Source organism: Melospiza melodia, chromosome 2 (assembly GCF_035770615.1).
Source record: "Melospiza melodia melodia isolate bMelMel2 chromosome 2, bMelMel2.pri, whole genome shotgun sequence".
Classification (NCBI taxonomy): Eukaryota; Metazoa; Chordata; class Aves; order Passeriformes; family Passerellidae; genus Melospiza; species Melospiza melodia.
In genome coordinates, this window is record NC_086195.1 from 133,092,542 (window position 1) to 133,120,281 (window position 27,740).

General features: G+C 37.3%; 1 protein-coding gene across 3 annotated transcripts in view; it reads right to left on the bottom strand.

The window, feature by feature from the left end:
• Window positions 1–5,396: 5,396 nt before the first annotated feature.
• Window positions 5,397–27,740, bottom strand: part of USP25 (ubiquitin specific peptidase 25) — an 87,743-nt gene continuing 65,399 nt past the window's right edge. For 2 of the 3 annotated variants that reach the window (XM_063150033.1, XM_063150035.1), the window contains 11 exons: window positions 25,537–25,765; window positions 24,086–24,283; window positions 22,561–22,700; window positions 19,792–19,905; window positions 17,944–18,039; window positions 14,489–14,667; window positions 13,651–13,729; window positions 11,809–11,888; window positions 7,332–7,455; window positions 6,449–6,644; window positions 5,397–5,993 (listed from right to left, as the gene is read on the bottom strand). In XM_063150033.1, the coding sequence (XP_063006103.1) occupies window positions 5,821–5,993; window positions 6,449–6,644; window positions 7,332–7,455; window positions 11,809–11,888; window positions 13,651–13,729; window positions 14,489–14,667; window positions 17,944–18,039; window positions 19,792–19,905; window positions 22,561–22,700; window positions 24,086–24,283; window positions 25,537–25,765 (1,608 nt within the window). In that variant the 3' untranslated portion in view covers window positions 5,397–5,820. The remainder of the gene's footprint in view (window positions 5,994–6,448; window positions 6,645–7,331; window positions 7,456–11,808; window positions 11,889–13,650; window positions 13,730–14,488; window positions 14,668–17,943; window positions 18,040–19,791; window positions 19,906–22,560; window positions 22,701–24,085; window positions 24,284–25,536; window positions 25,766–27,740) is intronic. The other variant, XM_063150034.1, reaches the window with a different exon arrangement.

A 27,740-nucleotide genomic window follows, 5' to 3' on the forward strand; every position in this document is an offset into this window, starting at 1 on the left:
AACACAGCAGTATAAACCTTAGTATGCAAAGAATGTTGAGGATTACATCCCACAGAGGGAAGCTGAAGTAACAAATCGTCTGTTCAAGCTTCTTGCAACAACCACATAATTAAAAATCACCATCACCTGAGAGTGGAACAAGTGCCAGTAGTGCCAAATACAATGACAGGTCTTAATCTCACATTGAAAAGTATCGGAGATGACAAGTTTTCCTTCAGAAATTCAAAGAGAAATTATATGCATTTCAAAACATAATGTACTTGCTCAAACAGACTGAGCAAAGGAGGGAGGAAATAAGTTTTTTTAAATATCCAAACTAAACTTGGACTTCACAGAACAGAATTATCTTCCTGGAGGAATTGGGTGGGAGTGGGAGGGTCATTTGATTTTGTGGAGACAGTTTGTTTTTTGGGTTTTTTACTTTCCAGATAAAAGACTTCATAAGCAGATTACAAGAATGTATTACCTTGAGCTATTAAAAGTTACAAGTTTTTCAGTTTCACCAAACAAGGTTGCTAACAAAAGCCAAACAGCTTCCCTAAGAACACAGGAGGTTTTCTTCAAATTGCATTATGTAACACTGACTTCTTGGCTTAAAACTTAATTCAACTAATGATTTTTTTTCTAATCCACAAAAAAGTTTACTATGTTTACACAGCCATTTCCTCCATCTCATGATCCTGTATTATTGATAATTTTTTTTTAAAAGGAACCCCTTCCCAAGCTCCCACAGGTTTCCCAAGCCCTTAGTCCACATCCAACTGAAAGTTCTGCTGTTACAAATTAAAGGTCACAGACAGCAAGGAAATTTTGTTTCTTAGACAATATCTACAGGAATTAGTGCCCTTCCCCTTTTGTCTGTATATCCATAAAGTACAAATCGGTCCAGGGAACCTCCACACAGATAACAAAGCAGATACAGTTATGGGCACTGATAGGCAACACCCAGACACAGAACACAGACAGGGGCAAGGACTGCAGTTACTGACTGAAATCAGCATAGCAGGAAAAGCTGCTTTTTGCCAGAAGTTGTTTGAAAGCAGTTTTAATAATTCAAGACAAAGTATAAAGATCAGGGTAAACTGAAAACTATTGCACAAGAGGAACAGCCTCTATGACCTTCATAAAAACCAGGATAGTGCCGAGATACAATGCACAAGACACCCCCACATTCCTTAAATGCTCAGTTAGTAAATGAGTTAGGCTCCAACAAATTATTTCCTTTTTTCTTTTTTTTTTCTTGATTTGTCAAGACATGGTACAGAAAACTCTGGTGTAGTTAGCTTTGGCTAACTATCCATAACTTTCCTCTTTCAGACTCTCAAATGCTGAGGTGCCAGACAGTATGCATGTGGATGGTGTTATATGACCTGTACAGGCATTTCCAGGACAAGACAGAAACTGAAGCCCACACTAATCAGATGGAAGCAGAGAAATCCTGGTTCTGTATCCTGCTGGTGAAGGTACAGTTGAAACTGATGGTGAATCAGAGACTTGATCAACTACAAAGCCTGAAAAGTGAATATTTCCCCAGTGACCTTCACCGGGGGACAACATGGGAGGGAGAAATAAAAAGTGAAAGAATGAACCATGGAGCCCAAACTTTATTTAAGAGGTACTTCACTTTAGATATTAAGAGAGCAATGAAGAATGACCATATCCTGACATTCATGATGAATCCATCCTGTGACCATCATCCTGAAAACAAGCCTTTCCCACTATGCATTTCCCAGCCTGTGAGAAGGGGATTTGGGTTGATCCCAACCACCAGAAAGCAAGCCAAGCTGCTCTTTCAAAGTGCTACCTCAAGAAACAGTTTTTGAGAGGCATGAGTCCTTTCCTGCTATTTACAGAAAAGATGTGAAATTCATAATTGAGAACATTCCATGGCCAAGGCCAAGATTTTAAGGGCATGACAATTAAGCTGGAGCACACATGTGTATGGCAGCAACAGACATGTCTGCAAAAGTCCAGAGACTTTGCTCTCATATGGATCAGAACAAAACTAGAAATGCTGAACCAAGCAGGAATGTTCTGCTGGTTCTTGCCTACAAAGATACTCTTTAGGAGTTAAAAGTGTTTCCAGTTAATAACTTATCCACTAAGACCAGGACCTCAAAAGATTTTCAAGGGCAGAGTAGATTAAGAAAAACTGGATCCCAAGCACATGAAATATAATTGTTTCACTTGAATCACTCCCCTTTGGAATTCTACCTACTGCATTTTGCTAAAAGACCTCTTTAGATAGCAGCATTTTCATATCCATATTATTGTCCTCTCCAGAAAAGAAAAATGGAAAGATGCCACCATTTTCACTGAGAGGACTGTTACTCACTTTTCCTGCATTCTTACAGGCTCACACCTAGAATATATATTTTTTTTAAAAACACACATTTATGTCGAAAAATGCTGCACAGATGAGGTGACTCATTGCAGACCTAGAGTGGTGCATTGTTCCATGAAAATTCTTTACCTTGTGCTTATATAAGGCCTCCCACAGACATCTGGAGTCACTGGAGATTGAGAGAAGGAAACGTGACAAAATGAAGAATATGGGCAGCAACCATTGTCTCCCTTTATGAACCTTTACATTTGTTGGACATTATCCAGCTGTCTCCTGTGTGCTACTGATGGTGTTCAGTTCCTTCTGGGAGCTTCAATCTTCACAGGAGTAGCCTAAAAACAACCTGAAAGATACTTAATGCAGATATTATCAAATTGTGGTATGTTAATGCTTGAACACAAAGCATTTTGGGGCTGCTCATACTTCACATTTCTCAAGCAACCCTGTTCCCTGCAGTAAAGCACAGACTGCCCACAAAGCAACACTGACTCACTAGGGAAGGTCAAGTTCTTCATGTCTGGTGTGATTCCAAATGTCCCACATCTAAGAAGGACAAACTGACTCCATCCACCCATCCTCTTTGTTTGTTCAGCTCAATTCTCCTGCTGCTCACGGTTTTCTGCTAGGCTGAGACTGACAGGCCTGCTATGGTAGCTTGAACTAGAAACAACAGGATTCCTGATACTACCAAAATATCACTTCAAGTAAAGCAATAGGACTGGGCAGCCAAAATGAAGATACATGTTTGGGAGAGATTAAAAAAAAAGGCAATTAACTAAATCAGGGTAAATTCAGACTTTTTCTTACGATGAAGCAATAACTGGAAAAATCCCCACATTTCACTTGATGGTACATATGATTTTGTAAATGAATTTTGGTTAAATTTCCTTAATCTTTCTTTGTTCTATTAACTGAGAAAAAACCCTGATAAAACACTTGATAATCCCCATGCTGAAGAGACCATACCTCACATAATTCAGCCCCAGATTACCAGGTAGCCACATGGACTGTATGCTTTCCTACCTTACAGTTACTTGTAGAGGTTTTGTGCTGGGCATTGTGAATCCAAGCTATCAACAGCAGTGAGAAAAGCAAGGCTTTCAAGACAAAGTTAATGCAACCATTAATGATTTCACATTAACATAATCATTAATTATTTCACATTAATGTAATCATTAATGATTTCATTGAAGGCCTAAACTCAGATATTAAAAATATATTCAATATATATTTATTTCTACCTTCTCAATTCAACTCAAAAATCTGTCTTTGCAAAGGAATACACATTTATCTTCACTGCTATGAACTTCAGTGGATTATTTTCATACTTTCAGAAACTGAATAAAAAAAAATCTGAAACAAAAACCAAGTCTCATCCTTCCTGACTTCCTTTTAATTTAAAAATCTTAGTTATTCTTCCCAGATGAAATAATTTATTTTTCTTTTTTACCTTAGAAAGAGCGCCTTTCCCCATGTGTTTACCCATGTGTTTGTTGTCAGAAATTAAGCAGATGAGGGTTACTGGCTCCTTTGGGGTAAGAAGGGAGCTTTCCTTAAAACTTCCACAAACAAACTCAAAACCTGTTAGCCATAATGAAATAAAGCTCCTCTTTCACATCTAATTCTTTTTACTATTATTAAAAAAGTAGCAAGTCTGATCTGTTCAAAACCTTGTTTAAAAATACAGTGCTAAGTAGGCACATTCTTGAGTTTCAAATCAAAGTTGAACAGGTGCAAAATGTAAAAGCTTTTAAAATGTATCCTCTCCCACTTCATAATAAACATACCTTTTTCTTTAAGAGGGATATTTCACACATCAACATTCTCAGACCTAAAATAATGCTCCTTTGCAGTATATTTAACTTCTAAAAGGTCAATATTCTTTTTTCAAAAAAGAAATTTGATAAAATAAATGGGTGGTTTGAAAAAGCATGAAGCACTGCAATACTGAAAGGAGGAGTGGAGAACAGCCCTGAACAGATTTGGAATTGAAGGCCACATTCCATTCCCTGTACATTGTGATCCAGTGTTTCTCCAGAGAGAACAAATTCTCAGAATGATACGTGCTAAGATTGAACTCTGCTGCTTCTTGCTTATGAGATGCCCACATTTCTGCACTTCTAAGTGGTCTGAACTTCATCACTCCTTGCATTCCCTTCCTTCTGTGGTTTTTATTAGCAGATACTCAACCACCACTTGAAAACCTGTAAGGAAAAGTTGTGTCGCTCCAATAAAAACATACAAATAAATATTCACATATTTTACTGATCTAACACAAAACGTTCTCTAAAAAGAGAAGGAATCAAAATAGTGTCAGGTAACAGGATTACCTAAGGACGCATTAAATCTCTTTTTCCACAAAATAATTAAGTTTCTTCATTAAAACCAGACAGTATTTCAGTTCTACAAAACAAGCCCGATAGATATGTTCTTTTACTTCCAACAGAAATTTAATTAGGACAGATAAAAGATTTTTGAGATATTTTGTTGCAAAAATAGCAACCCATTTCAAGTAAAGAATTAAAATTAGGATTTTCTTTCTGGTCATTTACATGACTCAAAAACCAATTAAATTTGATTAATCTTTAAGCTTCATAAATTCAGTTTTTTAAAATCTTTATTTTCTTCACTTACACCAATTCAAAGAAGCTTTGCTTAGATGGTGTAATATATTTAGACAGAAAATATTTTAATTTTTTTACTTACATTTTTTTCTAAGAAGAGAAGCAAGGTGCCATTATTGTTTTGCTTCAGAAGCCAGTCCCTACCATTAGAAAAGACTTGGCATGGCCATTCACACGCACACTAAAGTGCTCAGGTGCAGTATCAAACAGACCAGTGAAGAATATACAAAACACCATTGTGTATAATACTGTGACAGTTTTTCAATATATTCACATACAGTAATCTCTGAGTACCTGAAAGGAAACTGGCCATAAATCCTAAAGAACCTTGTCTATAAAATTGAGTAACCCATCAATATACTGTATCTCTTCTAAAAATACCCGTATTTTACAATAATATACAAGGTATCTGCTTGCAAACACAGAAGTAGCCATAAATAAAACTTTATTCTTTCTTTTCATTTACAAGCTACCAAGTACCATGTATTTACACAGCACTGGACACTTAAAGTAGTTGCAGTCACAAAATGATCCAGACAGCTGTTGATAAAGTAAAGGATCTTAAGATAAAAGCAAAGTAATACTGTAACAGATAAATGGCAAAAAAGCAGTTTTGCCATAATGATCAGACTTGCATGTTGCATCAATTCTGGTTGAAACGACTGAGCGCCATGCGATTCTCAGCTTTAATCGTTTGCAGTCTGGCTAAAGTTTGTACAGTCATTTCTCTTTTGCAGTTATTAAAATAAAAAAGTTAAAAACTATAGCAGCAACAAGCAAACCCTGTGACAGGAAGGCAAGGTTTAAGAACTAAAAAAGTTTATACAATGTGCTTAGGAAGGTCTGCAGAATTTATCTTCCATCGGCTGGAGTTCGACTGAGTGACAGCATGATTCGGGCGTATCTTTCACACAGTTCATGTGTGGAGTAGGAGGGTAACTTTGGCGGGTCATTGAAACCTTTAATCTCTGTAGAACAATCTAGCAGTTTTGGCAGGAAATCTGTCAGTTTTTCTTGCAAGTTGGCTGCAAATCAAACAGAAAAACAAACATAAGCATTGATGTCCACATGTAGAATTGTCCTTTTTCTGCCCAATGTTGACTTCTTTTTAATTAGTGGGTAGAAGAGGAGGAGTTTCACTTGGAATAATTCAGATTCGTTAGACCTACCAAGCAATAACTAGGACATACCAATTCCTAGTAAGATGTTGATATAAACTCCCCTTTAGATAGTCTAACATCACAAATCTTTTCCCATTTGAAAAGCATGTTTCCTTTACAGCTTGATAGTGCAACACATGAAAAAATCTTTTATTTGTACAGAAACAATCTTAAATGTGTACAGGATTATTCAAAAGTCAAGGTAGCTCAAAAAACATTAATGAGGTAAAAAAGATACAGGTTTAATTCCAGATATTGAAAACATCATACTTATAAAAAAGGTGCACAAGAGCCTTTTACCTTGATAATAAATTACTTACGTTCCATTTCTTGTCCAAGATAGGAACACCAACGGTTCCTCATATCTTCCACAGCAACAATATCTTTCTCTTCCATTTCATCCACCAGCAGTAATGGCAAACAGGGGACAATAAGCTCGTTCATTATGATCAGGCCATTATTTACTTCCTGATCGTCTCCCGATTCAAACAGTGCTGCAGCATGTTCGTTCAGTTTCTTCAGAAACCACCACAAAAAAGGAAAGCTTTTAAGTCCACAGCATTTCACAGTCTACCATGCATCATTATCACTTTGTTTTAAAGCACAATCTTCCTACAGAATTACCTGGCAGTTTGTATTAATCACAGCTGTATTTTAACATTTACTCCATGATGCATATGGTGTACTAATCCACTTGAACTTGTGCTGTTCCTCAAGCCACTTCATTTCATACCTGCCAACTCCAATTTTGCAGCTGTTTTGTTAAGACTGAGATTCTATCAGCAGCTTTTATTTTTTCACTATTGTTAAAAGTGACATAAACAAGGAAAAAATCCCTTGTTCCAGGCAAGGCATGATTGCTGATGCCTTTGCCAATATTTGTCTCCCCAACAAACCATGGCAGCAGGGTGAGTCTGCTCACCAGCATTACCAACCACTGCTCCCACCCAGCCCAGCCCAGACTGCAGTGAGCCCACTATAATCATAAAGAAAATTATTTGCTACTCACAAAAAAATCAGGGGAATAATGTTTTCTTTTTTACTTGTGTTTTTTTTTTCCTCTTACAGCCTCACTATTAAATTACTAATGCAGGGAGGTTTGAGGTTTGTTGTACATGATGGCAACACTTTACTATTAATTAATTTTATTAGAGCTATGCAGCAAACTCAACATTTTGAGACATACAGTTCCCCTTCACTTACTAGCAAACACTCTCGTCTGTAGTGAGATATCAGCTCCTCGTCGTGCCCTCTGTAGGGGCCTTTGGACAAGAGTTCTTTGTTATTCTGGTAAGCATAGATAAGGTAGAGCAAGGCTTCCATGTAACTGAAGTGAAGAAACAAAAGCATTAGGTGCAATATCCACATACCACCTGCCTCAAGGTAACTATTCCAAGGACAGATAACTCCACCTGCTGGATGGCAAGTCCACCCCTTCCCACCAATCTCTTCATAATTGTATTTTTAAACCATACAATTTTGTCTTTTACACACACTAGAACAAATTATTTTATTATTAGGTTAAATCATTACAAACAATGTCTGATCCAAAGCTCACTGAAACCAACGGGTATCATTTCACTCACTTCAAAAAGCATCTTTAGATTGGCCTTGAGTATCTATGAAAATTTAATTTTTCCTGACTGCATTTATGTCACATTGGGTTTGAGTTTCCATTGCAATGAATATCTTGACAGCATTCTACACCTCAGCAAATAAGATTTAAATTGTGTGTTTCTAAAACAACAAATGTGAATTTTTAAGCTTCACTAATTGAAAGTTCTTCCAAGTTACTTGAAATCTAATGTGATGGAAGAAGCCATCACAGAATTTCAGCAGCAGAAGTGCTGTCAGACTGTTGATATTTCTGTCTTTAATCTGAATGCAGCAGATAAATGCAAGGCTAATTGGTAGAGAAGGAATAAGAGAGCACCCAAGAACCTGTCAGTTAGTAATTGACAGAGATCCCTTCATGCACAGATGAACAATCTCCCCTCATACTGCTGCACATCATCTCCTGCAAACACACCTGAAATGGTTAATTCTCTGATTTACAAAGATCCAGTTATGACAGACAAGCACTGAAAGCAGTTCCGGTAGCTACCCTAAAAACAGGCAGTTTGATATCTCATTTTTATTCAAATAATAAAAAATAAAATTTAGGAAGAGAAATTTCCTAAGGGAGTGGTTAAAGGAACATGAAATTGTGCACTCCCTCTTGATGAGATTCAAGTTGAAACTACAAACACTACCAAGCTACTGAAAAAGGCTAAAAATTATGTGGACACACAGAGCATATCTGAATGCAAGTCAAGAATTTTCCGAAGTAAATAACTCAGGATGTAAGGTAATACCTCCCAATGAGACAATATAAAAATAAAGGAAAAGGCTACTTCAACTCCATTTTTCCTAGCCATGAAAACTCTTCATACCACTGGTCACCAATAAAACTGACCAGACAGCTGGAAATTTAGTGTGGGATGAAAGGGGAAGAAAAGATGGTTACAAGAACTGAAACTGCTGGTTATAAAGCCAGAGGGGGCGGACCTTCTCCTGTTCTTCGTTCAGTTATTTGTGAAACTGCAGGTTGGAGCTACAGCATCAATAGCTCTGTTGATGCAAATTAAAACTCAGTGGTGGTAGTGACCTTATTTCCAATCACCCTTTCTTGCTCCTTCCCTCACCTATGCGTGACCCTTTCCTGAAACAACTGTGGTGCCATTTAACACCAAGGTAAGTTATATTAGATTATCATGACCATATATCCAAACTCAGACTCCTTATATATCTTGGGTCTGAGGAGTGGGACTACAGTAAAATTAGCAAACAGATCCATAGAATCATAGGGTGGCCTGGGCTGAAGGCCATGGGCATGGGGACACCTTCCACTTGACTAGGCTGCACAAATCCCCATCCAACCTCACCTTGAAGATTTTCAGGGATTGGGCAGCCACAGCTCCTCCAGGCATCCTGTTGCAGTGCCTCACCAACATTAGTGTAAAAAATTTCTTCCTGATAACAAATCCAAACCTTCTCTCTGTCAGCTTGAAGCCATTTTCCCTTGTCCTGTCACTCCATGCTCTTGTAAAATGTCTCTCCTCATCTTTCTTGTAGGCTCCTTTCAGATACTCAAAGGTTTCAGGTCTCCATACAACTTTCTCTTCCTTCAGGCTGAACAGCCCCAACTTTCTCATCCTGTCTTGACTGGGCAGGTGCTCCATCCCTCTGACCCCTTGGTGCCTCCTCTGGGCTGGCTGCAGCAGGTCCCTGTCCTTGCTGTGCTGGGAGCCCAGAGCTGGATGCAGCCCTGCAGAGGGGCAGAATCCCCTCCCTGCCCTGCTGCCCACAGGGCTCAGGATGAGCTTTCTGCCTTCTCACAGCTGAACTGCACATAAGTTCAGGTGTGTGCAGACTAAACCTAAAATCACTGAAGCTGCTCACAAATTTCTGGAGCTCACTAGGTTGAGGCATTGGAAAAGACAAGCAAGCACAGAATGGCAAAATTTTAGCACTGCTTTCAAAAAGGCATTTCAGTCAAAATTGAAAAGCTGTACTGGCTTTCCAAGTAACTTAAAAGGCAACTGGTAAAGCATACAGTTTGTTCACTTTTAAGTTGCTGCCACAAGAGTGAGCTGCAGGCAAGGTTCATTAGCTGCTGCCTGGGTTGATCTCAGCCAGAGTAGGTTACTGCTCCACACTAAAGTCAGAGATCTGCCTGAAAGACCCCTTAATTCTCCACCTACAGTGAAAAGTGGGCCTTGTCACTCACCATCAGGGATGAGTGACAAGTGACCGCTGAAAGTAGGCATGAAAAAGATATACCAAACTAATGTTGATTTCTGTGTTTGTTCAACACATTACAATTAAAGAAATAAATACTGCTGGAATAAAGGCTGACTTTTGGCTCCATCAAGACATTGAGTGCTGCTAGGTTATTGCTTAGTGTTATTGAATCTAAGAAAAGTTTGTCAGCAGAGAGGTGGGTTTGTGGGGGAAAAACAGCCTCAAAACAGTCCTACTAATGAAGATCATATTTCTAGTATGAAAATCTATCCTTTCATGAAATATTTCTGAAGTTATGTTTTTATGATTTTAGTGTTGAATGAACTGACAGGGATCAGCAGTTTAGTCTTGTTTCCAGCACAAGGATGGTACCATTGCTCTCTCAAGTGTGCAAGGTGGGCATCTCTGTAAATCTCTGAAACCTTTGGGAACCTGAAGCTGAAACACAGGTATGTATTTGTACAAGATGTCTTTGGAGCAGGTCACTCACTGGATAGCCAGATCTCACTCATCCACTAACTATATTTCAGTCCTACTATCTTTGTATCAGAAACTTCATGAAGCACTTCTGAAGTTGTACCTTTTATTTCTGACCCATATTAGAGTGTATTATCACCTTGGTGATAATAGGCTTGTTTTTTAAATTATGAAGGTGCTTTCTAACAAAAGAAAACCTAATTCTGCAAGTTATTGTAAATAGTGGAGAACGTCATTTAGCACATAGTACAAACCTGTGCTTCCCTCTCTCCTCCATGACATAACCAGATTATATTATGGCAAGAAGGAATTTATTGAAAACATTGGTATTTTATAATTGAAGGTGCCACTCTGGAGTCCCAGTGCCAAAGAACTTGAAGATGTTTCACCCTCCTGTAATCTTAGAGAATGCATGAAGGGCTTCCTATAAACAACACCAAGGCCTGTAACATTTCTGCCTCTTTAAGGAATGAAGCAACACCAGACTTCAAATAAGCCAGGCAATCTTCTGACTAACCTTTGTCCACAAACTGTTTAGGACCAATAGTGTAGCATATTTCAATACAGATTATTAGTAAATGTACTGTTTATTACATGGTGGTAACCCAAGGACAACCCAAGACTCTGGGCTCATGGTGTTAGTCACTATTAAAAAAGGTATCATGTCACAAAGGCAATGCTGTGTCTTTTGCAATTAATTTTCCTGTACTGTTTGGGGCCTTTCTTTTTTGGGAAGATATAAGATGAGAAATATGGAGCAATTTACTACTCAACAAAGAGAGAAAGAATTAAATTTCACTTCTGCTACAAATTTCCCTACCTATTGTTTTATACATGAAAAATCAGTGATTGACTACATTTATACTGTAATCAACATTCTTGTTGCATGTGTAGATCAGAATAAATATGAGCAGTTCTGAATTAAGTACATAAATGTCACCCATTTTATACAGCCACAATTTCTGACTTGGTTCAAAAAGAGAAGGGAATGAATCACCACAGAGTTAAGGACAATCAGCTACAACTATGACAGCTATGCATGACAGTTTTTCTCAAATATGTTGTTTTCCTGACCTTTAAAGGCCACCACAGGTGGAGTTTTGGCTCAGACTAATGCAGAAGGCAAAACTGCTTCAGTGGGAAGTCCCAGCCAAAAAGCAGGAAAGACACAGCCTTGACTAATTGTGTCTGCTAATGAAAGCAAATAAAAGTATGTGCACAGAGTGACACCCAGAGCATTTAAGAATAGAAGGAAAAATAGGGGTGCATGTGGAGGGTGCTCTGAAAAGAACCCATAGCTTGATAAAAGATTTGAAATGGAAATTAAACACTTCTTATTTTAGAAAACAGCTTTACTTATTAATATTACATTTTGCTTTCACATCATTCCACTACATTTGAGTTCTATACTACCACTTACCTCTTTTTTTGGAAAAACTCCAATCCTACCATGAGAAACATGGTTGTTTCCCTGAAATGTCTATAGTCTTGATGCCATCTCTGCATGTAAAAAAAGGGTAAATAGAACTTCATCCACAAAAATGAAATATAATTTTTTTAAAACACAAAACCACCTCCAGTTAAATTCAGTGTCCAGTCACAGTAAGTACTAAGGATGCCAGTAGGCTTGCATATGAGAAAAGTCCACCAGAATCCACCCTTCCTCAATAAAAAGAAAATTCTTAAATGTCTTAAACATTTCTAGATGAGATTATTCTTACAGAACCTATTACCATTTGAAAGGAACACAAAGCATCATTGGAGAACCACAGGTAAAATTATACAAGATCTTGTTCTTTCTTCCCTGCATTACTCAGGTGGTGTTGGCAAGCTTTTTCATACGCCAGATATTAACCTTAATTTTCAATACAAGAATGACACAGAAAAAGCCTGAACACTTTACATGGGAAGTGCTAGAAAAACCCAAAGGCAGCTCTGATGAGATGCTGGCGCTGAAGCAGAACATTTATCTTACTGCATCACCATTTACACCAAGTGACTCCTGGCTCACTTTACAAGTAAATGGCCCAGGTGAGAAAGGCACTTTCTCTACAGAGGGTTAAGTGCTGACTTTCAATTTATTAAAAATAAAATAGACATAAGACACAGCTACTAGCAGATTCAACAGAAAGAGCTTGAGAAAACATCCATAAAATGCCAGCTCACTATACCGAGCTGACACCATCTATGGTGAAACCCCCAACTACCTATTGCAGGAGCTAAAAAAGAGGCACTTTTCTGCAGAAGAATAGAAGATCTCCCCACTCTTAGAGCCAAATTCAGAATTGTTTATTCTCTCTGTGCAGCATCATTCAGAGAATGGTAAAACAATGAGCTCTGCAAAGCCAAGAAAATGCAATTAAAATGCCACTCTGAGGGTCCTCCCTCTCAGTGGCTAGGGAGGCACACTGTAATGCAGTAGTATCTACTGTAGGTCCTAAACCTGGTAATGAGAAGTGGAAATTAAAATATTTTTCATTGGATTTATGAGGGGAAGATTACTCCCATTATCCTCCTGATCAAGTTGTTTGGACCTACCAACACAACAAGGAGGTTCAGGTGCTGCACTGGAATCTGCCCAGGACGTAAATACCGACTGTTAAGAGGTCTTAATGAACACTGTTACTCAGACTTGAAACTGATGCTGGAAAATCAGCTACAGCTTAGCTTTAAATGTGAGATGAATTATTTTAGTAACTATTAGTCACGATTATTTAATGTCCAATTTTCACTCTCACTTTCCCTCCAAGTTTTTCTAAACAACCCAGGAGGAAAAATTAAATGCATAAGCTGGTTATGCATGGTCTCAGCAAAGAAAAGAATCTGCTGCTCATAAGACAATGGGAATGGCTGCAGAGATAGCTGGAGGAGAAGCACAAATGGGACTGTGCCTGCTATGCAGCTCTCAAGATGAGCAAGGCTGGGCACAGACCACTCTCCTCCTTCCTTGCCAGCTGCCTAGACACAGCCATGTGGCTCATGTGGTGATAAATTACAAAATATTGTTAGTGACGTCAAGACTGGTTAACAAAGTAAGGACAGATTCCAACGTGACACTTATTAATGGCTCAGACACTGGAATTACAGAAGTGGAAAAAACAGCTTTGGCTCAAGAGCAGCCTTTAGACAAATAAGGGCTTTAAATAAATAGCCAGTTTTAACTTCTCAGTCTGAGACAAGAAGAAATTTGTAAAAACAAAATTCAGCTTTACTGATAACTATTTCACATTACAACTTAATTTAAAGCATAAGAAATACTGACCTCATATTCCTCCATGTTTACTTCATCTGGCTTTATCATTTCAAGTTTGGCCTGAGCAACCTTCATTATGTTACGGCACCTTACGAAAAGCAAAAAAATAACATCATTAAATATTACTGGAAATTCACAGAGGGTATTATCCTTACAAAGACAGGAGCCTCAAACAGTATGAGCTACAGCTTTATGCAAACCAGTATGAAAATGCCTTGGAAAATGTACATTTTGTTATGCAGGGTATAATCAGCAGGAGAAGGCACACTTTTGAAGTATGTGTGATGGAGGCCTGTGCTATTTAAAGGATTATGTCTTTTATTTCACTAAATTGCCACATTGCTCAGTCTTTCTTTTAATTTTAAATTTCAGATAATTTGAAACTCCCTGACAATTACTTTGCAGAAGTTTAGAAGATTATTCCCTACACAGAAATCAGACTGTTTTCTAACTTTTAATTTATCTATTTATTTAAGTAAGTAGATGAAATTTTGAGTGGAAGAGAGACATAGTCTTGATCTGGAGGCAGTCACTCAGTTGGAAAGGCTTTGCTCTCTCTACTGCCTTTCAGAGCAGTGAGAAAACACAGTGAAAGAAAGTACAAAAAACTATGTGAAAGACTATGAACAACACTGAGCATTTCTACTTATTTTAGATGAGTAGAAACTCAACCTCTTGATTAGTCTTTTAGCAGGGATTTTTATAAAGATGATTTGTTTTACAAAGTAAGCGTGCAAGCTATTAACCAGGAGATAAAGCCAAACACACCAGCCAAATATGAAGGGGTGTTTCCACACATCAGAGAACATTCATGAACACAGGAAATGAGATGTGCAGATCTTATTACCTTTCATCAAAGCTGAGATTGTGATCTCCAAACTGCTCCAGTAATGTCCTCTCAATTATCTTCTTTGGTGCCTGGTTTTGGATGAAGTAAACAATGGCATGACGCAAACGATAATCACATTCAGGTGGCGGATCTTCCTGGGCTAATTTTAGCAGACGTGTGTATTCCAACTTAATTGCCTACATAATTTAAAAGAAAAAGATATTATTCCTTCTGGCTTTCAACTCAGACATCACAGACACAAGATACTTTATGTGCCATAACATTTTGCCTATAAAAATTTTTAACAGTTCCACAGACTAGTCTTCTAAGACGTCTAAACTATATTTTTAAAAACTCCACAGACAAATTGTCGAGTTGGCACTCTCTCTCACCAGTTAAGCCTGACAATATCCCAAGTAAACCTTCCCTTTAAAAGTAGTTCCAATCCTGTGCTATGTCTCCCTGAGAGGAGATTTATCCAATCCTTAGAAAGGTTTCTTTAAACCCAAGAACCCATGACAAGTATAAGATTTCAGATACTTGACCTTAAGAAATTTTCTGAAGACTCATAAGATAAAAAAGTACCTCTAATACATGGTTAAATGCAAAGACATGAATAAAAATACCCTACAGAAAGTTTAGTGAATGGGTATGATACAGAAAATACCAAGTGGGAATGGAATATCTCCTTCAATGAAAAACAATTGATAGGATTTCTGAAAATAATAATTCCATATGAACAGCACTGCTCTATAGGGCAGGAAGAAGCCCTCCCTGAATATTTTAGAGAAATTTTAGAGGTCATCAGAGTAATTTACTTTTCCAGCTTTGCCACCACATTAGGTTTTAATGAACGCTATTTGATGTATTCATTAGATTTTACTCACTGAAACTATACAGCATGAACAGGAGCAACAAGAATTAGAAAAATGGTGACAAATGTTAACACACACAAATTCCCTCTGAAAACAAGGAGGTTATCAGATGGTTTCCTAACACATTTGCAAAGTTTCAATACAACGTATGCACAAAATAAAGCATCAAAGCAGTCACACAAAAAAAACCAAACCCACAACAAAAGAATCCTGCTCAGTATTTCAAGTGTCTTTATGCTGTAATATCAGAGATCTGGGCTCCCATCCTCTGCTAATAACACATTTTGTTTCAGGACTAAACATGTAGGGTAATAATCATACAGGTTTAAACATAGAGCACGTGGAGATCTTTAAAACTTAGGACAATGTTCTGCATCAATATCTTTAAATACTCATTATTTGCATTACCATTAAAAAGGATGTTTAGGACAACATTATAAGTGCCAAAAGCCACAGAGGTTCGATTATCTTACATCAGAATTTCGACCATTAGAAAGTTAACATGGCTAACAATTAAACCTTGTTTATTGAGGATGCAAAAATAAATTGATTTAGACATTTAATTTTTCATATCATTACTTAGAAGTAGGAAAAATGCAACACAAACCCTATATTTTTATAATAATTTTAAAATAATGTGGTATTCTAGATTCAGAAATCTTTAACAAAATGGAAAAAACCCCACTACTTCTCTACACAAAAAAAGAGACAGTTGAAAAAAGTATTATATGCTTTCATTTTCTCACTAAGGATAACAAAGATCTTAAAAGGAAACATTCTGCAAGGAGTTGTCTATAAAGGTTAAAGAACAATGACTGGAAGAGATCACTGACCAAGAAATATCTGAATGTTAGTCATGTTAAACCTGAGGTCTAGAGGGGGATGGAATCTTGGCTGTAACAATGACCCACACCAAAAGAGTTTCACCTGAGTAACATTAAAACAAAGATACAGAACCCCCCCATTTTTTTTGGAAACACTAATTTCATCAAAAACAAACACATAAAGGAACACAGTAACCGTGTTTATAAGACATCATAGAAGCTTTTATAGTAAGCTAGGGGAAAAAGTGAGATTGCATCTGATGTATCCCAAACCAAAAATTTTGCTCCCAAAACAGCCCCACTTCATCTGCATCCATTCATACTAATGTATTCCTTCAAAATGAACCACATTTCACCTCTTCTAAGCTATTACAAACACAATCCAGCAGAAAATGAGTAAGGAAAGTTTTCTACTTTATGTCAAAACATTTTCTCACTCAAAGACATTCTGCCCCCATGAAGCCTAAATGTTTAAGGACTCAAAATTAAAGACTGAAAATCATTTCAACTGAGCATTGTTTTGATAACTCTAAAGCATTAAATAGAATTTTATTTTGAAGTAATTTTCTGCTTTAAAATTATCAAAACACCCTTCATATTAAAAAATATAATTAGATATAATTGGACTTTCTGATTCAAATCAAGGAGTTATTTGATCAAATGAGGATTTTTTTTTTCAACTTGAAAACCACTTTACATATTTCCATTAATAAATTTAAAAATAAAATAAGCAAGCAACACTAAATCCCAAGCAAACCCAGTTTCACTGAACAGAGGCTGTGGCAGATGTCTCTCCCTTCGCTGAGACCAGGCACAGTTAACAGAGACGGCCCTGCACACACATTATGGTTATAACCCTTCTCTAAGTATCCACGTCAAACACCCACACAGACAAACCAGGCAACCAATCCATGAGGTTTCAATTTCCTTACCAAGGGGTTGCAGAGCTTTTTGTTGGTGATGTTAGGGTTTTGTGTTTGTTTGTTGCTTGTTTGGGGGTTTTGTGGCTTTTAGAATTTCTTCTACATCATAACGATTAAGAAGAAAACACACTGCTACTCAATGACAAGCAAGAAACTTCTTTCTCCTCTCCAAATCACATTTGAGAGGATTTTACACTTTACATCATGTCAAAGCAACTCCCTTTCTAATATCCTGAAAATTCAAAAGGCCACGAGCTAAAGGTGCTCAGAAGTTTGTGTATTTAAGAAAATGAACACATTTCCAAATCTGGTGTCACACTGAAGACTAATCACCATAAAAAGCCTAATGTCTAATTCCCAGTAATAAACCACTGCTTAAATAAATAGTATTGACACCCATGCAGTTACACAAAAGCAAGAAATTTAAAATTATTAAAAATCTTCAGGAGTACAAACCAAGAATATCTCTTTGAAATAAACAACAAATGGCTAAAAGTCCATAGGTAAAAAAAACAAACCTTATGTCCCACAGTCTACCAAAGGCATGAGTTTTATTACTAAGAGGAGAAAAAAACCATATACTTTTATTGATTACACATTTAGGTTTCATATTACTAATATGTAACTCACTACTATTACTAAAAAAGCTAAAATGCAGAAAGGTCTATGAGCTGCTGACATCAACAGGGCAAATAGCTGTATATTTCAAGGGATAAACATCTAAATTAGGGACTGATATAGACAAGCATGTATAAATGCTGGAAAAGACTTTATATACAGAAAGGGGTAGAGGGAGTAGCATATCTAACAGGAAAAGTCAGAGGAGAAAAAGTTGAAAATGTTAGTTGTACCTTAAAGAACCCTGCTTCTGGCCCACACCTGTCATAAACATTCCTGGCTTTACCTATAGCCATGATAATACCTTGCATGTTCGGGGTCAGCATGACCTGCCACAAGGGATTTAAGGTAAAAGTTTTGAATGATTAATATTTTAATGACTAAATTCAATATGCTTTTAGTCTCATGCAAAATGAAAAAGCAACTTAATGCATGCATACATTGATATGGCACACTTCAATACAGATCTGGTGAGCATATTCTGCAAATCAAATCATGGCATGTGTATGTATAGTTTAACTGTAACAACATTAAAGGAATCTTACAAAAAAAAAAAAAAAAAAAAAGGAAAAAAAATCTGTGTTAAAAAAGTTACATGGACCAAACTTCCCAGGAAAGGAACATGCACAGTTCAGCATTAGTACCAAGCAGAAACTGCACACTGAATGAGTGCTACCCATGGCCATGAAAGGATTAAAAAAAAAGTTTCAAGTAGAAAAATCATCCAATCACACTTGAGATATACTGCACTAAAGCCACCTGTGTTTTATGCATATTTCAAGGTCAAAAGAGGAGACTCACTGCTGCAAATGCAATCAATCCCTGAAACATCTGCAGACAATCTCTTAAACATCATACCCAAAACAATTAACAAACACCAAGCCAAACAGAAGGCATCTCTCACTGCTATTCACATCAGTTACACACAATTTGATACATCCAAGCTACTCAGAAAAGCCTCTCCCCTTTTTTATCTCTAAGGAAAGGAAAACATTCCCTCCCTGCCCAAGGTATTGCTGGCGCAGCAACAAATGATGAAGGATCTTAAACTCCCTCTGAGTCTCCCACACATAAAAACATTTTCAAAAGTGAATACACTCACAAAACAAATAGGGAAATAGGTAAGAAAGTTATCCTCTAGAAAGACAAGGGCATGGGGACAAAATTAAAAACAAACAAGCAGGTCATTATATGAGGTTAAATCTCATTTCTTTCAAAGTGGAGACTACACATCTGTGAGAAGCTAAACTCAGTGCGATGATGTCAATTAAACCATTTTATTCCCCATCCTCCCAGTTATAACTGATCACACTTCCAGGTCAGAATGACCTGAAACATCCATTTGCCCAGGGAAGCTAAAGCTCCCCAAGAACCCATGTTCAGAGCCCTGAGAATATGGGCTGCACCAACTCTATTCCCTCCCAAAACAAACATGGAGTAAGCAGTGACAATGAAGGGGAGTTTGATGACCAGCAGTGTTGCTTTCTACTGCTGAAACTGGGCAGCAAAAAACAATGTTCCTCAGAAAAACAACAGGCCCCTTAATTATTCCTCAAGTACTAGCAGATACATGTACCACATGAGTCTGAATTATTTTTAAGATTTTCAAGATTCAGTTATACCAGCCATATCAATTTCAGCTTATTTCCATGGCTAATTTAATCCCCAAAGCCTGAAAAGCTTAACCTTGGCAAATGAGAGATCAGACTTCACTGGACTGACAAAGCACAAACATCAAGAACATTTCTCAGTGTCCTGTCCCCTTTTAAATAATGCAGCAGTGTGCAGTCTTATCACCAGCATTTTGAAGGCTACCTGGCCTAACACAAACATTCGCCCTCCAGAGCTGAAGAGACAGATACACCTCCAGTGTAAAAGGCAGCATGCAAACCGTGCCCAATTAAGAGTTTGTAGTGCTTTCCTTCCATATTCCACAACAAACTATGACGTTGTTAAAGATCACAAATCACTAAGCATTTAGTTTTTGCAGAAGTCTGTTAGGTGTCACAGTGTGCAGACATGCCAAAACTCTCATCAGGCAGCACAAGGAAGCCCCGAGGAGGAGCAGTGCACACGAGTACCTCATCGTCATAACCCCCCTCCTCTGACTCAATGACAAACGTCCCCACATCGGGGATCGCCACCTCCACCACTCGCTGGGTGGGAGCTGCTTGAGCTGGGGCATTAGCAGAGCTCTGCAGAAGAAAACCATTATCAGTACATGCTTGGGGGGAAAAAAGGAATAATCATAATCGTTATCAGAAAATACAAGAAAATTATGGAGAGATGCAAACTGACAGGATGATCTGCAATGATGTCCACTGCTGAAATTTTGAAAAAATTCAGAAGCTGTATCTAGTTAGAGAATATAAGTGATATTTCTAATTTTTTAAGCAGTACATTTTAAAATTAAACCATAATTATTAAAATTATTTCAATTGTTCTTTATTCACTAATTCTATCTTTACATGTTATTATACCAGTATTACAACTCTAATATCCATTACAAACTTAAGTCACTTGGCAAAGGATGTCAGTGAACATTTTTTGTACATTTCACCCCAAAATTACTAAGTATATTATAAAATATCAGAATAGTTTAGGAAGGGACCTCAAAGATCATCTAGTCCTGAAGATGCCACCCACTAGATCAGGTTGCTCAGGGACCCATCCAGCCTTGAAGAAGGCCAGGTCAGATACTTCATATCTGAAATACCTGATAAAAGTCGCACTATAGGGTAAAAACAAGCTGAAAGCTAACATTTCCCAATGCTCTGGGAGAGAAAAAATGCCAAAAAAAGCCTTTTAAAGAACATTTAAAGAAGCATTACATTAAACCAGATTCCTTTTAGAAGACAAATTAAACAGAATATCAGGAGAAGACTATCTTAGTTACTAAAATTCTTGACATGTTAAATTAAGTTTTAAACAGCAACAGAGACAAATATTGGCTCCTATGGTCTATCACTCAATAATAGGCAGTTTGCAACATTTGCAGAACTTAAACCTTCAAGCGCTATGCTACTTGTTTTGCAACTGTAACAACAACTTCACTTTTTAACCAAGATTCCAAAAACACAGTATCTATTTACACCCAACACTGTATAAATACAAAGGAGGGCTATGCAATCAGAAGGCAGAAAAAATAGGCAAAAGGCACAAAATGGAAAAAATGAACATGTGGTGAGTAACCTACAATCCTGTTACATGTGCTGATGTTGCCTTTCCTTCTTTTATAAATGGACAAACAAAAAGGCAAGTAATGGGATTTATGCCTGCATGTCTGAATGCATATGGAAGCGGAGTAATTTGAAAGCATGATGATACACTGAGAAGGAAGCACAATTCTGCCTAAGTGAAATTTGGGAATACAGAGAACAGCTTTTAAATGTTAAAAGAGTACCTTCAGATTAACTAGAAATTGAACTACATTTGTTTCTAAATAATGTTTGCATGGTTTGTTTTTTTTCTTTTTTCTCATTAAACAGATCATGGTGTTCCCCAACCACAGTCTTGTGAAGTCCTAAGGCTGACCACTGTGCCCAGTGCCATCATCCTGAACTACAACACTTGATGCATTGAAAAAAGTCTAAGAGTCTTTCACATCCCACTGGGATGGTGCCCACAAACCCTGGAAGGAGGATAGCCTTATGAAAGACATTTTATCATGTATTATGGTGTCTTCACAGTCACTTTTCCAGCTGGAGTAACACATATTAAACAGCTTCCCACTAAGCTGTTCTGAGAACTCAAAAAAGGCCAATATGCAGCAGCCTAAGGCTTTGGTGGCAGAGCATCTTCTCACCCAGAGTTAGGTGAGTTTCCCTGTTAGCTTCATTTCAGTTTAGCAGAGGAAGTGTGCTTCCCTGCCTTCCTGACACCACAGCAAGAGTGGAAAACACAGCTGGTCAACAGGGTGCCAACAAGCTGTCACATAATTTTCAAAGATTCTAAGGTATCTGGGGCCAGACTGCTTCTGTTTAATGAGGATTCACACCTGATGGTGGGAAATATTTTGTACAGATCTAAACTGTTCATATCCTTGGTGGTTACTAGGGATGCCTAAGGAAGCCATACTGTACATTTATGGATACAGTTCCAAGACAGATGCATATATTGCTTTAATGACACAAAGTTTTCTGGCAAACACATTTGTCATTCATCTACATACTTATAGGGAAGTAAGAAAGTATTTGCTGCAAGAAAAAAATGTCAAATATTAGTTTCATTAATAACCCATAAAATAGTTAATGCCCCATTCCTCTTTCACTTTGTACAAAGTGAAAAGAAACATCCAACACTGATTGTTAAGGCATCCTATGAACCACAAAAAATTATTTTCACCAAGTTGTAAATCTGCATTAAAGCTACAAAATACTGTTGAAAAACCCCTTATTTTTGAAAGCTACATTAACTTCCACAGGTCTATCAAAGGAACTCAATTATGTATTTACATTTCCCAGATAAAAACCAGAATGTCTAAAGCAATATTTTTCAAGTCTTTCACATGGACTGTTAATGTTTACTCCTCAAAAAAATACATGGAATCATCTAACATTTTTAAAAGATGGTGGGCACAAACAGCTGATTCTAATCTGAACAATATGCTGTACTCCTGGCAAGCACTTTAATCCCATAGAGAACAGCTATCTTAGTATTTTTATTTTTGCACTACACCCATTACCATTGTACACAGTTTCTGGATGGACTTCAGTGTTGGACAGTCCTTGAAGAAAAAGCAATTGTCAGTTCAAAATTTCCAGACTCACCCCCTTTTATCAGTTTTTGTATCATTTTTCACTTGCAAAATAAAGGCAAAATAAATATTTCAAGCTTCAAAATGTCCTCACCGTATCCATTATAGCTTCTGGACCTCTATCTTCTTGTTCAGCTAAAGCTTTATTGATTGCTTGTACAGAATCTTCTTTTAAGTGCTTTGAAATATCAGTTCTTGATGGCTGCTCTAAATACTCTGGTTCTCCAGGTTGAACTTAGTGACAGAAATAAGACAACAATTTTGTGTGTTAACATAAGCCTGAATTTTAAATTGATTTAGTTTTATTTAGATCACTGTCTCATAGATAAGGTAAGCACACAGAAAATGCAGGGTAGGACACAATTCACAAATACAACTTTACACCAGTCTGTGTCTCAGGTAATTTTAAACACTTCCCTACAAATGGATCCCTGATTTTTTATTAGGAACTAATATTTTATATTAGGAATATATTATATTAGAAATTTTATATTAGACCTGTCCTGTCTATAGATCCATTGAGGCTCCTGAGTGAGGGGTATTCATCAACCAATCATCAGGGATGACTGAGAACAAAGGTGAGATTCTAGGTGGAGTTTCTGTGGGATACAGAGTCAACATATGGAATGACCTCCAGCTACCTGAGTGTAAGATCTACTTTTGCTTTGTAAAATAATAAACACATTATATTTTTCTGCCTTAAGGGAGATCTCAGTCTCCTCCACTTGAGAGCAACAAATTGATTAGTATAGTGTCTTATATTCCTTACATGATGAAACCAAATTTTGGCAGACTAAACACTAATTTTGTACTTTCCATTACTAACAAAAGAAATAGCATAAATCTCAAAGTGTTTGTGAACTCAAAGCATAACAAAAGATGAAGCAGCTCTCTATAGAAAATGCAAAACAAACAATCACATTAAATCACTGCACTTCTTACACTTATTTTGCAGTCACACGTGGCTATGAGAAATGTATGCTCAATCTTTAGGACTCAAATACAGCAATAAGAACATCTGGACAGAAAATTCATCATCATTGCCAGTGGTCCTTATTATCTGGGTTCCAACAAGCATTGGCCTTACAGTTGCTGGTCAGAATCTTTTCCACCCAATTTGAACACCCTAATTGCCACACACTAATTTCATAAGCAGGCCCTACTCTCATTATCATTAAATCTATTCAATGCACTGCATCAAATACATTATTCTGCTCTTTGGATCTAAATGCTATTCTAATTTAAAATGTGAATGTAGGTCTCACACTAAATCATCCTGAATAGAAGAAATATATCATTTACAGGCTAACAAGTCCTCAAAACAGACTGGTAAGACCTAACTTAAAAAGACTCAGTTTCTATGGTGGAAAAAAAGAAAAAAGAACCTCAGGACAACTGGGAGGGAAAAGTCAGAAGAATCAATGAATAATTATTTTCTTTAAATAAAAAATTAAATGCAAAAACCGACCCCAACAGGCTAAACTTGAAGTATAGTTACCTTGGCCAAGTAAACAGCTGTAATTCAAGATTACACTAATTAACCTTTTCTTCCTTCCTTATGTTCTAAAATATATATACAAACCCCAGTGACTTCTGGTCAACAGGTGGAAGCAGCTAACCTGGAGCAGGTGAGGGTGCTGGTGCCCTGGGTATCTGAGATAACAATTTCTCCTGCTGTGCTTTCTGAGCAAGTTCTGCATCCCACTCTTCAAGTTCTTTTTCAAAACGTTTATTGTCTTCCTTGACATAATCCCTTAGATCAGAAGGCAGTGTGTCCATCCCAACAAGCATCTGTCCTGTTTCTTTGTTGAACTCCTCTGTGGTAACATGAAATATAATTTTCAGAAAAAGAAACAATAGGACAAAAGAAAGTAAAAAGTAAGTTCAACAGATATCCACAAGAAAATTACCAGAAATGTACAGCATAGCACCAAATCCCCAAAACTATAATAGTTTTAACTGGTTTTACTATCTGTTGAGCACTCTATGTGAACATTCAGAGAATACTCACAAAACCCCAACCACTGTTTGACTGTATTACTGCCACAGAGAGCTGGACACACCTAAATTTCCCAAGAGAAAAGGGGAAGGAGAGTAGGAGAGTGGACCTACAGAAATTCAGAAATCTAGCTGATAAGAACACTAACTAAATTGAGTGATCTTCCTTTTGCTTTGAGAATGGTCTCTGCAGGGGTATCCCACATCCCAGGGGATCCACCAGCAGTAATTGCCATGCAGTGGGCAAGCCTCAGATTTAATCAGAATGGCACAGCCTATGGGGCCCAAACACCCTATGGCTGCAAGTGCACCACCAACATGGCAACCTAGGAATGTCAAGGGTAATATTGGTTCTCATTTAAAAACTGATCAAATGAGCACTTGAGCCTTCTGCCCTATGAAAAAACAGGAACCTGAATATTTTCCATGACCTCCTATTGAATATCTGGACACTTCCACAGATAGCTCTCTGTCTACCATTATCCAAAACTTTGTGTTAAAGGATCACTGTCCTCTCTTTAATCACTTCCATACAAAGTCTTATGGCTGCATACTCCTATATGACCTGAAAAAAAATTCCCAACCCATGTATTACTTAGGTTTGATGTGTGGTTGGTAAGTCTAAGTTATTCACATTTCAATTTACTGCATAAGCTTTCAAGTTTTCATGCTCCAGTAGAGTGTATCAGGGCTCTGAAGCTTATGGGGAAAAAAGCAGCTACACAAGGATTTTAATGTCAAATGGCTCATTTCTCCATTTCCATACCTCTCTCCTAATCTTGAGATAAACCCTCCAAAATTCTGCAATCCCTTCTCTAAATATTTACAAATTAACAAACAGGTTTTTTTTTTTAAATCTTAATAATGCTGAAACACAGGCATTCTTTTTATTGATCTATAAGCTGAACAGCAATTGCTCCTCCCACAAAAACAACCTAACAGTTAGCAGGAATAAAATTTTCAATAACTATTAAAAACATTTCAAAAATCTGGAAATCCATCTGAAAGAAGTTTGTTCAACCAATGTATTCAGCTATTCTGTATCATGCAGAATCTGTGTAGATAACATTACCTTGTATCAAGTACTGCTCCTTGTCATTGATGTACATTAAACAATATGCACTGGCATTCCTGTAACCACCAAAAGAGTCCCGTTCCAACTCTTCCCAAGTTGACTTTGTCACAGAAATATCATTATATTTCATCCATCTGTTCTGGTGGTGGTCATAAATATATGCCCAGTAGTGTCCTGCATTTGCTTGACCCTCATGAACTAGGACAGCATGCAACCTATAAGGAACCTTAAAAAAACAAAACAGGAGATAAAACAAATGTCAAACCCTCCCTGACAGCATTTAGTTCCTATTGTATGCTACCAGTAATTGCTACATGAAATAAAGGTAATTGAAATAAAGTTAATCAGAATGAAAACACAACACAGAGGAAAAACAAGTAAAACTAGCAACCCACTAATCATGAGGACTTGGAACTATGTTACTTACCACTACAAGTTACAGGAGATCTTAAAATATTAGTATATGACATATATGTCTACTCTGTTGCCTTTACTGCCACTCATCCTCTTTTCTTAATTCCTTAATATTCCTACCTTCATTATATCTATCAAAAAAACCCTCAAATAACTCAGCCTTGACTGTCTCTGATTTGCTTCAGTTCCAATCTGGCAAACCTGTCAAAAAGTCTGGAAAGGCGCATGCAAATTCAAACTCAGTGTTTTTTGTGTGACAGTAAAAGAATTTATTTAAATTAGTATCTACTTCAGTTACCCAAAAATAGAATTCCCACAGTAGAATAGGAATACAACTGTTTTCCACTGTTTAAACTGTATCAGGAAAAGTTAAATAAAGCACAGAAGACCTGAAAAGGTCCCTTCCTCCTCCTGAGAGAAAGGATGATAGCAGTTTCTAGGATCAGTGGAAAATGAATTACAGGCTACATCTGTAAACCAACAAGTAAGAACAATGGGAAACTCAGTTTCTACCCAAGTAATTTGGAGTCTGAAGGAAAGAGAGAAGCAGAATTAATGAGTTCTTTCTTACTTATAAGTCCTTTGAGAACATCTTAGTGATTGACTCATTTTAACCTGCTGTTGCACATGCAACATAAAAAGGAAAGCTGAGCTTCTCTGCTATGCTCAGTGTGTCTCAATGACAACAGCTCAGCTGGCATGAAAAACCTCAAAACCAGCTTGTGCTGGTGTCACAATCTGGACTGAAGATAAACAGTCTTTAACTCAAGGTGTACTCAGTATTTTTTGCAAATATCATTTGAGTACTGCAACAATCACAAACACACACATATCTGTGACTGGAGAAACTCCTTGAAGTTATTTTTAAGCTGATCATTCTCTTCCAGGCTATATGCAAGTGCTGGAGATATGCAACTCCCCTTGAACTGTAAAGCAGAGTGACTGCACAGCAGCTGGAATCAAACAGCCTGTCTTTCCAGAGACCAGACCACACTCTAAATCTCCCAAACACAAGAAGAAATCCTGACAAGTCCTTAAATCTGAATGCTCTGGGGTTTTTAACATCTGTTATTAAACCAGTGTGAAAGCCTCCTTAACATGACTGCAAGCCTCTGTATATGCACACAAATGTATGCAGATCCTGATTTAATAAAAAAGGGGTCTCTTTACACTTTGTCAAAACAAATTTTCTTACCCTAAAATCAGGAACTAAAAATCCCTGCTGAATTTAAATTGTTTTACTTAAAACCATGCAAACTGGGCCAGCTTGAGGGTCCTCACCCTTTTTTCCAAGCCAGGAGAAGCAGCTGTCAGTCACCCACACTCAGCTTTCAGGAAGGTTCCCCACAGAGGTCTGTGACCAGGGGACAGGTGAGATCAGTGCCAACAGGCATCTCTTGTGATAAGCCATTATATCAACAGTAATTAACAGCACAAGGCAACACAAACATGGGTGGCATTAAACTTCTCAGTTTACATTTAGTACTTGTAAATCAGAAACAGAGCTTCACCAGCCCCATCACATGTAGCTGGAGAACAGATACATCAAAGCTGCTATAACCCAGACGAACTCCCACAGAAAAAACAACTGTGCCTCTTTCCCAAAAGCAAGTTCACAGAAGGAAGGAAATAAATAAGCAGGTGATAAAACATTCATTCAGGAGAATGAAACAATAAAGATTTCAGGAATGCATTTCATATGACAATTTGACAAAGATTTTATGGACTACTGTATCTGCTCAGAATCCTAAAGGATGAGAAATGAGAAAATGAGAAAACAAAGAGCT